Source organism: Suricata suricatta, chromosome 8 (genome assembly GCF_006229205.1).
Source record: "Suricata suricatta isolate VVHF042 chromosome 8, meerkat_22Aug2017_6uvM2_HiC, whole genome shotgun sequence".
Taxonomy (NCBI): Eukaryota; Metazoa; Chordata; class Mammalia; order Carnivora; family Herpestidae; genus Suricata; species Suricata suricatta.
The window spans coordinates 115,356,675-115,374,380 of record NC_043707.1 but is presented as its reverse complement, the minus strand read 5'-3'; the positions used below and the strand labels follow the sequence as shown (position 1 = coordinate 115,374,380).

General features: G+C 41.1%; 1 protein-coding gene across 2 annotated transcripts in view; it reads right to left on the bottom strand.

Annotated features, from left to right (window-relative positions):
• Nucleotides 1-15,736: 15,736 nt before the first annotated feature.
• The window catches only part of KIAA0319L (KIAA0319 like), a 94,907-nt gene continuing 92,937 nt past the window's right edge, over nt 15,737-17,706 (bottom strand). For both annotated transcript variants that reach the window (XM_029948819.1, XM_029948818.1), the window contains exon 21: nt 15,737-16,935. In XM_029948819.1, coding sequence (XP_029804679.1) covers nt 16,748-16,935 — 188 coding nt within the window. In that variant the 3' untranslated portion in view covers nt 15,737-16,747. The remainder of the gene's footprint in view (nt 16,936-17,706) is intronic.

The following is a 17,706-nucleotide window of genomic DNA, read 5'->3' as shown; positions in this document are numbered from 1 at the left end:
TGCTCATGGCAGACTTGTTTCATCTGTGTGGGAAAGGGCAGCATATCAAAGCACATTAATCTTCATATGGCAGAGCCACTTATCTCCTAAACTGCCTGCTAGCTCCGTCCTTCACATAAGAAAGAAACCTTCCGGGGTGCCTGAGTGGCTCAGTTGGTTAAGCCTCAGACTCTATTTCAGCACAGATCATGATCTGTTAGTGAGATTGAGCCCTGTGTCAGGCTGGGCACTAATAGCACAGAGCCTGCTTGGGATTTTCTCTCTCCCTGCCTGCCTGTCCCCCAGTTACGTGCACACGATCTCTCAAAATAAGTAAACAATATTTGAAAAGAGTTAAGATACCTTCCATCTTATTCAGCCATTGTTATTTGGTCTCCAATTAACCAAACTGGTATCCTAGCCAAGACTTACTTTGCCCAGTATCATGTTACTGCTTAATATACAACTAGAAATTCTGATCCAGACTATAAGGATAGAAAAAGAAAGAGAATGTCAGTATTAGGAAGAGAAATAAAATTCATTTTTTTATAACTCTTAACCACTTTTATTTATTTTTTTATAGTAATCTCTGCATCCAAGTGACCCTGAGTGAATGCCCCACCAACTGAGCCAGCTAGGGCATCCCTGAAACTCATTGTTTTTAAGTCATGTTTTCAGATGTTCAGGTACGTGTGTGTTTAAAAAAAAAAAGCAGCAGCCAATTAGATAATGTGAGGAAAAGATACTATTCACAGCAATGAAGGCTATAAGTAAAGTATTTAATAAGTAATATACAAGAATCCTGTGTTTGTTTTAGTAGGTGGTGTTGGTAAACTGGCTTTTTATATGGAGGAAAAACAGGATACCTAACTCGGATCATGTCCAAAGATGGTCTCTCAGTGGATTAAAGGTCTTAAATGTGAAAGGTAAAATTATGAAATTAATAGAAATATGAAAAATAATGTGATATGGGGGGAGGGAATGAGCTTCGTAAACTCTCCAAAGCACAAACTGTATGGAGAAAACATAGATATTCTATATCAGAATTAAAGATGTTTGTCAATAAAAGATGACAAATAACAGGGGAAGTACAGATTTTCCCTCTGAGAGTCAGTGTTCCTATGAAACCTTTAGTAAACCAAAATGGTATAGAATGCAGAAGCAATTACCATTAATTTGTAATAGAAAAAATTTTTAGCGCTCCCAGACCCCAAAATAACCTCTCTTAGGTTGTTCTGACATTTCAGGGCATATCTTGCTAACAGATACAGAAAATAAATCAAGATAAAACAACGATGCTCATAGACACATCCAAAGCTATGGAGACTTAGATGGTTAGTGCTGAGCTGCTGAGCGTGTTCCTGTGGAAGGAAAGGGCCACTGTCAAACAGACTTAGAACACTGTTTTCGCATTGTGCCTTTTTTTGTAAAAGTGTAAATCCTCTTCAAATACCTTTCAGTTAGCAAAAACACGTACTAATGTTAAGTCTTTTGTAAAAGTAAAGTGGCCTAACACAAACATCCAAAAAGCTAGAAACCCCTATACACAAAATTACCTAATTATACATATTTAGAATATACCCCATTCTCCTGAACTGTAAAGAAATCTGAACAGAGAATAGCAAATACTTCATAGAAGAAAATCCTGAAAGAATAACAACTATATGAAGAGATGTTCAGACTCATTAGTAATCATGGAGATTCTCTTCAGACCTATCAATTCACATCCTTGAGACTGGCCAAATTAGAAGAACGAATAATGCTAAATGTACTGTTGTTGGGATTTAAAAAGCCTTACGTACTGCAAGAATAAATGAACTGTACAGTTGGCCCTTGAATGATGCAGGGATCCAGGGCAATTATATCTGCACAGTTGAAAATCCAAGTATAAGTTTTATAACTCCCCAGAAACTTCAATACTAGTAGCCTTCTGTTGACTGGAAGCCTTACTGATATATAAAAAGTCAATTAAGCAAATATTTTGCATGTTTTATATATTACATGCCGCATTAAAGTACGGTAGAGAAAAAATGTTATTAAGAAAATATGAGGAGAAGATATATTTACAGCCCTGTACTACCAAAAAATCCATGTATATGTGGACCTGGGTAGCTCAAACCCATGTCTTTTGAGGGTCAACTGTATATCATCTCTGGAAAGCAATCTTAAACATCAAGTTAAGAAGGTTTTGATAGCTTTTACTAAAAAAATCTCCCCTCCATCCATTAAATAGAAAATTGTCATCAAATGCATTTTTGGGTCTATATAATCATATAATTTGTATCCTTATTAGTGAAATATGTTGATGAATTTTTCTGAAATCAAACTATCCTTGCATTCTTTGATATCTTAATTGATCATGTATTTTATATGTGTATATAAGTTATATATATATATATATATATATATACACACACACACATATATATATCAGATTAGATATATAACCTTTACCAAGGACATTCCCTTTTATTCCTAGTTTGCCATGAATTTTTCTTTCAGTTATAAAAAGTGTTGAATTTTTCAAATGCTTTTTTGGGCATTTATTGTAATAGTCATTTTTTTTTACCTCTATTAATGCTATAAAACACATTTTCTTGCGAAAAATGATTTTTGAATTTCTTGGATAAACCCTTATTAGTTTAAATATATATATACATATACACCCACACACACACACATATACATACACATACCCCTTTGGGTTTGGGTAACTGGTATTTTATTTTTGCATTTGTAATCACAAGTGAAATATTTTTTTTCTTGAATTGTCAACTGATTTTGAATTAACCGTTATTCAAAAAGAGTGGTCAAGTTTTATTCTTTTTCCACTGTGTGGAATGTATAGAAACCTTCTGTTGTTGAAAGTATACTCACACTGTAAAAACTGTAATTCTTATTTTTTTCCAACCCTCAATGGGGAGTTTTTTTGCCATTTTAATTCACTTAATGATCATTGGTCTATTCAAATTTTTATGTCAATTTGGATTTTTATAACTTATGTTTTCTCTGCGATTTTCTAGTTTTCTGTATTTTCATCTATTTCTGTATTTTCCTCACAAGTTTCATCTATATGTTCAGCCTTATAAGCGTGTTTTGTAATTTTTCCTTTCTTCCATTCTGTGTTTGTTACTCTGTTTATATATCATTTTCTCTTTTTTCTGATTTGTGTTATCTAAGGGTCTTCTCAAAGAACCTTCATTTCGTTTTGTCAGTTTTGTCTTCGCTATTTATTTCTGATTTTATTACTATTTTTCTTGTTTTTTGTTTTTTAGTTCATTCTTTAAATTGTTGAATGATTGTTTCCTTCATTCTTACTCATTCTTAATGCTAACAATGATTTCATGAAAATGAAAACTGATTTTTTTATTATGTTTTTTATTTATTTTTGAGAGACGGAGAGAGTGAGAGCAGGGGAGGATCAGAGAGAGAGGGAGACACAGAATCCGAAGCAGGCTCCAGGCTCTGAGCTAGCTGTCACCACAGAGCCCGACACCGGGCTCGAACCCACAAACTGTGAGATCATGACCTGAGCCAAAGCTGGATGCTTAGCCAACTGAGCCACCCAGGTGCCCCGAAAAATATTTCAAATCTATTTTTCTTTCTCAGTTCTTTAGTGGTGTTCCACCTTCAGACATGATTTTATCATTAGTCTGTAGGTGTTCACTCATTTCTGTTTTTAACCCAAGTGTTATCCACCCTCTCCCTTTTGTTGCCTGAAATTTTGTCAGTTTTCAGGCTGTTTTTGAAAAGGTACTATAATATCCATTTTCTTAATTGCTCTTTTCTTCCAGTATATAATCCCTCACGCTTCTTTTTCACATTGAATTGTCTTACCAGATACTATAAATATTGACCCCCTACATTCCCCTTAATGTTTGCTTGGTAATGTTTTCCCATCATTTTTGTCCCATGTTGTTAGGTATTTTATAAAGAATTTATAGTCTTTTTTTTTTTTTGTACTCCCTTATTTATATCAGATTAGACTCATGGATTCCTGTTTTATTTATTAGGTTGCAATCTGTTGCTCTATTTGTTATAAAAGTCAAACTTTCCTAGATTTCACCAGTGGAAGCCTGTTCTGGCTGGCTCCTATGTCCTTCTGATTTGTCCCCATCATTTTTTCAGCATTTACTACTCAAGATGTTCCAAGATTACTCTGTATTTTCCCTGCCATAACCTTGGAATCAGTAGTGGAACCTAATGCCTTAGCACTTGGTCCTCATTGCTACTAAGGTAAAATTGTGTCTTTGTCCTGATGTGTATAGAATCAGCCAATCCATAAACAAATACATATGTAGCTATGTAACTATTCATCTGCGTGTTTATTTAGCCTGTGAGTTCTTACCAATTCTTCCAATTCCAGTTCAAAATCTTGTCAAGCCTTCTTCCTTTAAATGTTTGTAAATCGTTTTACAAAACTGAAAAGTCTGGTTCCCATTCTCGATATATATACTTACTTTCTGGATCACTTTAACTTATTTGTACAATGTAATCAGTCCCCTTACCATTCCAGTCACTCACCACCTCATTTGCTCTGCTACTGGGCTGCTTCACAGTGGCACCTCTCACCCTTGTACCGCCACGGGCTCCAGGCACACCAATTACTCCGTCTGTATACTTCCTCAGATGCTAATGTCTCTGTGCAGGGGGCACAGGTGAAGATGGCAAAGAGGGGTGGGAGTCTGTCTTCACTTAAGTTAAGATGCTTATGTTCATTTTAACTACTGCTTTTCGAACTTACTTCTGATGTTGCTTTCCTTTTCATCTGATAAATGTACTCTTTAATCCCCATCCCCTATTTCACTCATGCCCCACCCACCTCCCCTCTGGTAACCATCAGTGCTCTATAGTCTAGACTCTGTTTCTTGATTTGTCTCTTTATTTCCTTTGCTTGTTTGTTTCCTAAATTTCATATATCAGTGAGATCATATGATATTTGTCTTTCTTTGACTTATTTTTGCTTAGCATTATACTCTCTACCTCTATGTTGTTGCAAATGGCAAGATTTTGTTCATTTTTATGGCTGAGTAATATCCCATCCATCTATTAGTGGACACTTGGGCTGCGTGTATAGTTTGGCTATTGTAAATACTGCAGTAAGCATAGGAGTATGTGCATCCCTTGGAATTTGGGGTTTTGTATTTTTTGGGGCAAATACCCAGTAGTACTATCACTAGATTGTAGGGTAGTTTTAATTTTTTTTGAGGATCCTCCATACTGTTTTCCACACGGGCTGTACCAGTTAGCATTCCTACCAAGGGTTCCTTTTTCTCCACATCCTTGCCAACACTTGTTGTTTCTTGTGTTTTTGGTTGTAGCCATTCTGATAGGTGTGAGATGCTACCTTATTATAGTTTAGATTTGCATTTCCCTGATGATGAGTGATGTTGAGCATCTTTTCATGTGTCTGTTGGCCACCTGTATGTCTTTTTTGGAGAAATGTCTGTGTCTTCTGCCCATTTTTTAATTAATTGGATTATATGTTTTGGGATATTGAGTTTATAGATTTTGGGTACTAACCCTTTATTATGTACATCATTTGCAGATATCTTCTCCCACTTGGTAGGTTACCTTTTAGTTTTGTTTACTTCACTGTGCGGAAATTTTTTATGAATCTTAATAGTTAATTTTTGTTTTTATTTCCCTTGCTTCAAGAGACATATCTAGAAAGTTTTTGCTACCAAAGTCAGAGAATCAGAAAAAAACCTGTGCTCTGTTCAGTATTTTTATGGTTTCAGATCTCACACTTAGGTCTTTAATCCATTTTTGAGTATTTTTGTGTATGATAAAAGTGGTCCAGTTTCATTCTTTTGCATGTTGCTGTCTAGTTTTCCTAACACCATTTGTTGAAGAGATGGTCTTTTTTCCCATTGAATATTCAGTCTTCTTTTGTCAAGGATGAATTCACTGTATAGTTGTGGGTTCATTTCTAGATTTTCTGTTCAATTGATGGGTGTTTATTGTTAATCCAGAATTATACTGTTTCAGTTACTATCACTTTGTAATATAACTTGAAATCTGAAATTGTGATACCTACAGTTTTGTCTTTCTATTTTCTTTTCAACATTGCTTTGGCTATTTGAGGTCTCGTGGTTCCATACTAATTTTAGTATTGTTTCTTCTTGTTCTGTGAGAAATGTTTTTGGCACTTTTGATATGGATCACATTAAATCTGTAGATAGCTTTGGGTAGTATAGAAATTTTAACAAAATTTGTTCTTCCATTCCATTCCATGAACATGGAATGTCCTTCTATTTCTTTGCATCATCTTAATTTTCTTTCATCAGTATTTTATAGTTTTCAAGAGTACAAGCCCAAGGGCACCTGGGTGGCTCAGTCATTTAAGCGTCCAGCTTCAGCTCAGGTCATGATCTCATGGTTTGTGGGTTCGAGCCCCACGTCAGGCTCTGTGCTGACAGATCAGAGCCTGGAGCCTGCTTCAGATTCTGTGTCTCCCTCTCTCTCTCTGTTCCCTCCCCTGCTCACACTGTCTCTCTCTGTCTCTCAAAAATAAATTTAAAAAACACACAAAAAATTAAAAAGAGTACAAGCCTTTCCCCTCTTTGGTTAAGTTTATTCCAAGATATCTTACTGGTTTTGGTGCAATTAAAAATGGGCACCTGGATGGCTTAGTGACTTAAGCATCTGACTTCGGCTCAGGTCATGATCTCACAGTCTGTGGGTTCGAGCTCCACATCAGGCTCTGTGCTGACAGATCGGAGCCTGGAGCCTGCTTTGAATTCTGTCTCTGTCTCTCTGCCCCTCCTCAGCTTACACACTCTCAAATATAAATAAACATTAAAACATTTTTTTTAATGGGACAGTTTCCTTAATTTCACTTTTTGCTGCTTCATTATTAGTTTTTTGGTGAAGTCTTTAGGTTTTTCTGTATATAGTATCTTGTCACCTGCAAATAGAGTTTTACTTCTTCCTTACCCATTTAGATGCCTTTTGTTTTCTTATGTTGTCGAATTACTATGGCTGGGACATCCATTGCTGTTGAATAAAAGTGGTGAGAGTGTACATCCTTCTGTTGTTCCCGACCTTAGGAGAATACCTCTCAGTATTTCACCATTGAGTATAATGTTGTCTGTGGGTTTTTCATATAAAGGCTTTATTATGTTGAAGTATATTCTGTCTAGACCTACTTTGCAGAGGGTTTTTTTTTTTAATCACGAATGGATGTTGTACTTTTGAATGCTTTTTCTGCAGCTATTGAAATCATAGTTTTTACCCTCTCATTGATAAACAGTTTTGTTGATTGATTTGCAAATATTGAGCCACCCTTGCATTCCAGGAATAAATCCCACCTGATGGTAGTGTATTTTTTTCATGTATTATTGGATTTGGTTTCCTAATATTTTGTTGAGGATTTTTGCATCTCTATTCATGAGAGAGATTGGCCTGTAGTTCTCTATTTTTGTGGTGTCTTCATCTGATTTTGGTATTAAGGTGATGCTGGCCTCACTGGATGAATTTGGCTGTTTTCTTTCCTCTTCTATTTTTTGGAATACATGGAGAAAACATATGAACTGTTTGTTTGTTTATTTATTTATTTATTTGAGAAACAGAGACAGCATGAGCAGGGGAGGGTCAGAGAGAGAGGGAGACAGAGAATCTGAAGCAGGCTCCAGGCTCTGAGCTAGCCATCAGCACAGAGCCCGACGTGGGTCTCGAACCCACGACCGTGAGTGAGATCATGACTGAACCACCCAGGCGCCCCTGAACTCTTCCTTAAATGTTTGGTAGAATTGCCTGTGAAGTCATATGGTCCTAGACTTTCGTTTGGGGGGAGTTTTTTTATTACTGATTCAATTTTGTTGCTGGTCATTGATCTATTCAAAATTTCTGATTCTTGGACACCCTCCTACACTGTTGGTGGGAATGTAAACTGGTGCAGCCGCTCTGGGAAACAGTGTGGAGGTTCCTCAAAAATTAACAATAGAACTCCCCTATGACCCAGCAATAGCACTGCTGGGAATTTATCCAAGGGACTCAGAAGTGCTGATGCTCAGGGGCACATGTACCCCAATGTTCATAGCAGCACTGTCAACAATAGCCAAATCGTGGGAAGAGCCTAAATGTCCATCAACTGATGAATGGATCAAGATGTGGCTTGGGGCGTCTGGATGGCTCAGTTGGCTACATGTCTGACTTTGGCTCAGGTCATGATCTCACGTTCATGGGTTTGAGCCCCGCATTGGGCTTTGTGCTGACAGCTCGGAGCCTGGAGCCTGCTTCAGATTCTGTGTCTCCCTCTCTCTCTGCCTGTCCCTGCTCATGCTCCGTCTCTGTCTCAAAAATAAATAAAACTTAAAAAAAAAAAAAGATGTGGCTTATATGTACAGTAGAATACTACATTGCAATGAGAAAGAATGAAATCTGGCCATTTGTAGCAACATGGATGGACCTCAAGGGTGTTAGGCTAAGTGAAATAAGTCAGGCAGAGAAGGACAGATACCATATGTTTTCACTCATATGTGGAACAGGAGAAACTTAACAGAGGACCATGGGGGAGGGGAACGGGAAAAATAGTTGAGGAGAGAGAGGGAGACAAACCATAAGAGACTCTTAATTACTGAGAACAAACTGAGGGTTGATTGGGGTGGGAGAGAGGGGGAAAGGGGTGATAGGGATGGAAGAGTATGCACTTGTTGGGATGAGCACCAGGTGTTATATGGAAACCAACTTGACAATAAACTATAAAAGAAAAAAAAATTTGTGTCTTCCTGCTGTTCAGTTTTGGTTGGTTATGTTTCTAGGAATTTATCCATTTCTTCTTCGTTGATTTTCTCTTTGGATGATGTGTCCATCAATGTAAGTTTGGTGGTAAAGTCCCCTACTATCATTACTATCAGTTATTTCCTTTATGTTTGTAATTAACTCTTTTATGTAGGTACTTCCATGCTGGGTGCATAAATATTTACAATTATTATATCCTCTTGATGGATTGTCTTCTTTATTGTTATATAGTGCCCTTGTTTGTCTTTTGTTACAGTCTTCATTTGTTTGTTTATTTAGTTTGAGAGAGAGAGAACGAGCACACAGGAGGGGCAGGTGGGGGGGGAGAGAGACAGAGAGACAGAGAATGAGAATGAGAGAGAATCCTAAGCAGGCTCCACATTGTCACCACAGAGTCCAGTGTGGGGTTCAAATCACAAACCATGGGATCATGACCTGAGCTGAAATCAAGAGTCTAACTGACTGAACCACCCAAGTGCTCCACAGTCTTTGTTTTAAAGTCTGTTTTGGGGGCACCTCGGTGGCTCAGTTGGTTAAGTGTCCAACTTCAGCTTGGATCATGATCTCATGGTTCTTGGGTTCAAGCCCCGCGTCGGGCTCTGTGCTGACAGCTAGCTCAGAGCCTGGAGCCTGCTTCAGATTCTGTATCTCCCTCTCTCTCTGACCCTCTCCTGCTTGTGCTGTCTCTCTCTGTCTCTCAATAATAAATAAAAAACATTAATAAAAATTTAAAAAAAGAATTAAAAAAAAGTTTGTTTTGTCCTATGTAAGTATTGCCACTCAGCTGTCTTTTGACATTCTCCATCTTCTCACTTTCAAACTGTAGGTGTTTTTCAGTCTGAAATGAGTCTCTTACAGGCAGCATATAGATGGGTCTTGTTTCTTGATCCACTCTGTTACCCTGTGTCTTTTGATGGAAGCATTTAGTCCATTTACAATCAGTAATCATTGATATGTTATCTATTGCCATTTTGTCACTTGTTTTATGTTTGTTTTTAGAGACTTTTCCTGATCCTTCTCTTTCTCTCATGGTTTGTTGGCTTAATGATACATTTGGATTTCTGGGCCACCTGGGTGGCTCAGTTGGTTGAATGAACATTTGGATTTCTTTCTCTGATTCTTTGCATATCTATTAGTGATTTTTTTATTTTTGGTTACCATTAAGTTTGTATAAAAATCTTCTACATAAAACAATCTGTATTAAGTTGATGGTCACTTAGGTTTAAACCTAGTCGTTACTCCTTTCTTCCCTATTTTTTACATATATGTTGTCATATTTTACAAACTTTTATGAGTCCCTTGAGTGATTTTTACAGAAATACTTATTTTTACTGTTTTTGTGATTTTTTACATTTCATACTGTCCCTCAGGGAGTATGTCCTTTCTATTCAGAGTCCCCTTTAGTATTTTTTCTGGGGCTCCTTTAGTGGTCACAGACTCCTTTAATTTTGTCTGAGAAATTCCTTATCTCTCCTTCTATTTTGAATGATAACCTTCATGGATAGAGTATTCTTGGCTGCAGATTTTTCCCTTTCAGAACTTTGAACATATCATACCACTCCCTTCTGGCCTGCAAAGTTTCTTCTGAAAGATCTGCTAATGGTCTTCTGTGGTTTCATATATAACTACCTTCTTTTGCTGCTTTTCAAATTTCTTTAGAACTTTTTCCCCCTATTTTAATTACTACGTTTCTTGGTGTGGACTTCCTGAGTTGAATTTGTGGGGGGCGGATCTCTGTGCCTCCTGGATCTGGCTATGTTTCCTTCCTCAGATTAGGGATATTTTCAGGTATTTTATTTTCTGGCCCCTTTTCTCTGTCTTCTTATGAGATCCATATAATGTGAATGAATTCCCTTAGACTATTCTCAATTTGTGTAATTTTATTTCCTTTGCTCAGCTTGGTTACTTTCTATTATCCTCTTTTCCAGGTTGTTAATTCATTCCTCTGCTACATCCAGCCTGCTATTTATTCCATCAAGTATATTTTAAATTTCATTTATTGTGTTCTTGAGCTCTGTGTGGTTCTTTTTTATCTCTGTGTTAAGCGTATCAATGTCATCCACTCTTAAGTTAAATGAGTATCTTTATGATTATTAAATTCTCTATTAGGCATATTATATTCATTTTGCTTAGGTCTCTTGCTATGGTTTGGGCCTGTTCTTCCATTTGCGACATAGTTTTCTGTCTCCACATTTTGTCTAGCTTTCTGTGTCTATTTCTGAAATTCACCTACTTCTGTCCCTTTTAACAAGAATAGCCTTATGAAGAAGAGGTCCTTTAGAGCTCTGCAGTGCCATGTCCCCTGTTCTCCAGGGCCTTGCACTTCAGGAAGTGTCTCTTCTGTGTGTTGTATCTTCTCTGAGGTTTTGTCTTAGCCTCTTCCTTCAGTCCAGCTGTCTGCAGAGGCTTTCTTTGCCTATTGTGGGCAGTGTTTGGTCCCCAGTAGGGATGGGGCACATTTTAACAATGTGTGTAGTGGTCTGCTTGGGAAGTGAGACCTGAACCCCTGCCCCCTGACTGCTACCTCCAGAACTGAGGTTCCACAAAACATGAGTCAGGAGATGCGTTGGCAGCATTTACAATGGTGGCCGCAACCCAAGACTTAAGGTGAATTTGATTGGGAAGGAGGGGTGGGGGATGCTGGTGCTGGCTATTTAGGTAACCAGTATCAGAGCCAGAACCCTGCTGGCTGGGATGTTTATACTTGGGGTGGGGTAAGGAAATGGTGCCGGTCAGCAACTTTGGTCCTGGAGCCATCTTCTCGGTTGTCCCTGTCTCTCCAGTTCTTGCTCTATGATGAGCAAATCATTTACCTCTCAGCTGCCCCTGGTGATTTTTCAAATGGCTGATTCCTTGCTGTATCTGCACTGTGGTCTCTTGGAGGCTGGGGCAGGGGTGGGGGAGGGGGATCTGCTTCCTAATGCCTGCCAGGCTCTCCCAGAGCTGAGCCTGCAGAATTTAAAAATCCAGGCTTTAAATCCAGCTGGTTGTAAGAACTCATAAAATTCTGCCCCTCTTGCTTTCAAAGGCAATTACGACAGAGGTATACATCTTCCCTGTCCATGGGCTCCCAGGTGTGAAAGTCTGTTTTTTGTCCTTCTCCAGACCACCAGCTCTGTTCGCACTGCAGACCACATCTTCACCCTTCCTGCCTTCTTTGGGTGGGGCCTCTTCTCTACCTGTAGTAGAATTTGTTCTGCTAGTCTGCAGATCGTTTTCTGGGTAATTTACATTGACCTATTACGTATCCGTGCAACAAGGTGAGCTTAGAGTCCTATTCTGTCGTCTTCTCAGCCGAGGTAGTTCTGCTGTTGTTTCAGTTTCTACTTACTGTAGTTCCCTCTTGCTTTCCATTGAGTAGCAATGGAAAATTTTCTTCTACCTGCTTAAAAGTAATAATACATGCCAGGGGCGCCTAGCTGGCTTAGTCAGTGTTGGGGTTGTGAGTTTGAGCCCCATATTGGGTACAGAGGTTACTAAAAATAAAAAGTGGTGATACATTCCAGTTGGGGTTTTTTTTTTTTTCCAATTTTACTCAATATTAATCATTTACCCTTATTGGTTTAACTGCCATCTAAATCTTCCTGATAAGATGTATTATACTCTTATGTTCTTGGTCTTCCTAACCATACCATGTTGATATTCTTTGGAATTTTGGTTGTGGATTGTTGATGTACTTCATTTTGTTTTCCCTTGGCCCTAGCTGTTTCAGTTTATAAACTTTGCCAGAATATTTGCTCACCGTTACTTCATATATCTCTTCTCATGTCTAAATTTAGTTTTCATGTTTGTCTGCTTCTTCCAAGAATATTTTTAAATGGATCTTTTGTGAAAAAATTCTGAAGGTTTATATTCCTGAGAATTTTTTTAAACTCTGCCCCCAACATGGGGCTCAACCTCACAACCCCAAGATCGAGTCACATGCTCCATCAACTGAGCCAGCTATGTGCCCTGAGAATATTTATTACATTCTCAAATGAATTTTTCTTGATCTAAATTTTGAGTTCAAAGTTTTCTTCAGCATTTTGGAAATATGATTCTTTGTCTCACAAAAGAATACTGTTTTAAAAACCTGATGTCTATCTCATTCTTCTCCCTTTGTAATCAATCTACTATTTTTCTTCTGGGAGCTTTCAGAATTTTTCTTTTCTTAGATGGTCTTTAAAACCATCTCTCAACCGCCTCTCTGCAGTGTTTCTGGTTGTATGTTTCCCCTACTTACCCATGAGTTCTTTTTCTTTAATTCTGGTCTTATTATATCAAGTATTTCTTCTTCCTCGTTCCTTTTCCTTCCAGGACTCCCAGTTATTCACATGTCAGCACTTCTGCTCTGCCCCTGGACTGCTGTGTGTCTCTTTCCTTTCCTGCCTGCTATTGGTAAAGGTCCTCAGGATGCTAACTGATGAGTTTTGGCCTGTATCTGTCCCGTTATCCCATTTATTGTGTTTTTCATCCTGGGTATTTCCCTGTACTTCTTGTTCCTGTTTCACATTGCTAACATATTTCCCTATACGTTTATGTTGCTTTATTTTTAGTTCTTGACTAATGTGTATATTTAGTTTGGTGTTGTACACCCCAGGTAGCATCTGGTTATTTCGGCCAATGAACTCATGTTTCCTCAGAGCACCAGCTCCTGTCTGGTAACATTTAACATTTATTGATGAAAGACCAAGGCCAGGCTCTATCCTGTCCATCCCAGTGAGCTTAAACCTCCATACACCTCAAAGTCACTGTTGACTGCTTTACCAGTAGCTGCCTCAGGAAGCAGCAGCAACTTCCTAGTTGTCCTCCATCAGCCCTGGGCTTTAGAGAGGGCAGCCCAGCACATCCCTTCTCATCCCAGCAGAGTTTATGGCCCAGCCCTGACAGTGTCCCACTGACACCAGTGACTTGATGGATTATTCCATGTGCAGCAAAGGTAGACCTCTCACTCATGCCCACCTCCCGGTTATAGTGGGAATCTCCTAGGCGTACTTATAGGACTTGGGGGTGGTTCCTCAGATTTATGCCATCTCGTAAGGTGTATTAATTTTGGGGGAGGGGAGCCTATGCCATTTCATCTTAATAGGGACCAAAGCCCCTAGTATATCTTTACTGGTTTTTTTCCTCCCAGTATTTCAATGTTATACTTTATGTCTCTCTCTTGTAAATATAGTGTTACCAATATATCCAATCTGTTAACCTCGGATTGGAAGTGGTGGTGGTGGTGGTTTTTAATATCTACTCTGACAACTTTTGCCCATTAAGTGGTCACATTTTTTAAAAACCTGCTTTCTCCCTTCTTTCCTGTATTGCTTCATTGATTGAAGTATTTCCCCCCCTTGTCTGGTACAGGTGTTACATTTTCCAGTTACCAATTATTACTGGCTTTTTCAGTATTTGTTACATGAATACCTGACTTAAACCCAGCCGTTTTTACTACCTTCATATGGAAGGACCTTAGGTTACTTTAATTTCAATCATTTGACTCCCCACCTTCCATCGTATTTTGTTGTTCATATTTTAACTCATCTTTATTCTCCCTAAGTAGTACCACTGGGAACTTAATAGGCCCTGTTCCCCTGGAGTGTCAGCTCAGCTCAGCAGTGACAAGGTCTGCCATCTTTTCTCTTGTTCAGCTGATGTTTTCCGTTAAGAAGCCACGTCTCCCACATCCCTGCTACAGCTTTTAGACTGTGCTCACCACAGGTGCACTCTAAAGTGCATACCAGCCACTGTGCTAAGGACTAGGACAGGACACTGGTGTTTCTGTAATGCTGAATATTTCCAGTACTCAACTGGAAATGTGCCTAATGGAGGAAAGCAGCATTGGTTTCTGGGTTTTGTTCTTTTTTCGGTGGGAGGAGTAGGAGATGAAAAATTCATCATCTCAGAGATTAAAAAAAAAACATGTCTTTCAGTGAGCTGTGGCTAAGGTCAGTAAGATGTACAAATGAGCCTCACACTCCAAAACAGGAAAGTCCAGAAAGCCAGTATGTGATCAAGCCCTATAGCTCCTTCTTGAATGCTTCAACACTTCTCTGACACACCCACCTCCCCAGGCACTGGTCACCTGCCCACCTTCTCCTCCTATGTAGCCTGACCCGCACCACTAAGGAAACCTGTATTCCTGGCCTGGAGCGATTCACGCTTTTGCTCTGTGATTACCTCCAACCTCCTTCAGGATAGGACGGCTGCTGCTCCTCTTCATGATGCACTAGAAATGTGCTTCCAGCCCAGAGTTCTCATGGTGTGCTCCCTGGACCTGCAGCATAGCGTCTCCTGGGAACTTGGTAGAAAGGTACATCCTCCTGTGCCAGACCTACTCCATCGGAAAGTCCACAGTTGGTGCCCCACAGTCTAGTGTCAAGCATCCCAGGCCTTTGATCCAGCCCAAACACAGACTCTGTGGGATCCAAGTTCCAATTTTGTCATTTATAGTATGTGGACTGAGTTATTTCTTGCTATGCCTCAGTTTCTGGATCTGTGAAAACAGCCAAATTCTGCTCACACCCAGTGGGTTTTTGTGGACAGGGCCTTGGGTAGCGTATGAGCTCCATTATCCTTGCCCCTCCTTTTCCTGGGAGAGCAAGACTGGACACCAGCCCTCCTCCTACCCCACATGCTATGCAAGCTACTCCATGAACACTGCCCTGTGTTCTGGGGCTTGAGGACGCCCCTGCTGCTTTGAAAATCTAAGAGGGAAACGCGGGGGCCCAGAAATCTAAAGTCCACATCCTGGACATTAGGACAGTCTGAATCCCCTGCTTGGTCCAAGGGTGGGGTGAAAGTGGGGAAATAAATAATTTCTGTGTTAACAGAAGGTTGGAGAAGAGGACAGAAAACTCCCTCCACCAGCGGCCAGGCAGTGGCTGAGGAGAATCCCGGCACCATCAGCCACATACATCTTGGAAGATGCCAAGGCCCGCATCTTCCTTACTGGAGGCTGTCACGTCGCAAGGCTGCACAGGTGGCTGGACCCATGGTACAGGTCAGCAATGTAGCGCAAAGCAGCACTCCCAGCAGGCACACGTACAATTAAATAGCATGTTTAATCATCTCACAACAGACAGTAGTGCAGTAGTGTAAACTAAGAAGTTTCTTTTCAAAAAGTCACTCCCCCAAAGCTCCCATTCCTCAACACCCAGGATGACCATGGCTGGGCCAGAGGGATTCAGGTAGTCTCTGCTCCAAGGAGCTAAAAGTCTGTCCAGGTCAAGGTTGCCTTGCAAATAGCCAAGAGCCCTATGAGGAGTTGATGCACGCACGTTCTGACACACATGCAGGGGACGCACAGAGAAGACAGGTAGACACAGAGGAGACCGCCGTGGGGCAGTCGCACACATGCGCTCATGCCGTCACATTCCAGTCAGCGTGTGACTGTCTCCTGCGAGCAGGGCATGGGGGCCTGAGCCCTGAAGCGGCTGGTCAGGAAGGGAAGGGTCTGTGGCCAGCCCAGCTGTCTGGCGGCCCAGCAGCCAGAGGGGCCCCTCTATTCCTGAAACAGCCAGTCTTGCCCTAATCTCGGGCTGGACACAGGCATCAGTGGTGAGGACAGGGTGTACCACTTTCTCTGGACCTAGCGGAAGGGTACGGCTCTGTCCCAAAGAAGAGTACAAAGAACATGCCCACAGGTAGGCTCTCAGAGCAGGAGGCTGGTGGTGCTTGGTTCTACAGCCAGGACTTGCTGTTTGGACGCCCTGGGAGCAGCAATACTGCCAACAGGGAGCTGGAGAGGCGGCTGGGAACTGGCTAGATGGTCCTTGGAGCAGAGGAGGGGTTTGCGAAAAAGGAGCCCCTGAGGTGAGGACATTTGCGAGGGGCCTACCAGAAGGGTTTTAAAGAGGAAACCTCTTCATTCACAGCTTCATTCAGGGTTCCCGGAGGATGTCTCTGGATTCAAGTGCCAGCAGCTCTGGTTGAGGGTTTTAGGGTGGAGTGATGCTGGGAGAACAGCTGCCCACAGACATGGGAGGTATAACCGGCCTGGCAATGCTCTGGACTCGCACTGCGCACCCCTACCCTGAGGAAACAGACCAAGTAGCTACAAGATCTCCTCCCGTGGGCTCCTGGCCTTATGTGGGGTCTGCCCATTGGGCACGGAACCATTCTGACCATGCAGGAGTTTGCCCTTCTCTCGGTCTGGCCATGTGAAGATGGCATCATCGCTGTCCAGCTCTGACTCGGAGCGCATCAGGCTGCTGCTCAGCATTGGGCCTTTCTGTTTGATGCCTGCAAGAGAGACGAGAATCCAGGCTCAGGAGCACAAAACCTTGGCCTGAGCCACGCCCTGACCCTTCTCCCAGCCTGAAGAGGAACAGAGGGACAGCGGAAGTAACAAGACCTGGGTTGCAATCTGGATTCATCTCCAGTATCTATTAGCTTTGGTTAGTGCTACCCAATGACATTCTTGTCTTGTTGCAACATGGAATATCTTATCATCTCCCCTTATAAACAGGATGGAGTTCCCACAGGAGGCAGGAAAACACAACAAACGAGAACTCGGCTCTAGAGGACAAACTTTTCACCATATCCTGGCTCAGCATGAATGGTAAGGGGCTTACCCAAGTTCCCGACATCAAGTGAGGACGCAACCTTGCTCCCCACAGATGCTTGCTCTGGCTCCACTGTGTGAGTTCTGGAGGCGGAGAGCCTCACTGGAGTACCAGGGACTCGCAGAGACAGTCCCAGGCCATCAGCTCATCAGAACACACAAACAAGGACCCATAAGAAGCACCTGAGGTCAGAAGAGATGCTACAGATTCTGCAAGCCACTGCAGTCACCTTCACTACCTATCCCTGTAGCTGCAGAGACCACACCAGAAAAAGCAAAAGGCAGTCTGAGACCGCAAAAGGCCGCGAGACAAGGTGTGGGAAGTCCCAACAGAAAACCCAGCGTGGCAGTGCTCTGGGCCCTACACCACCCACCCGGGAGCTGACCTACCTCCTTTCATAAGGTGACCAGACAGGTGAGGTATGTTTGAACCCCCATATCCAACAATG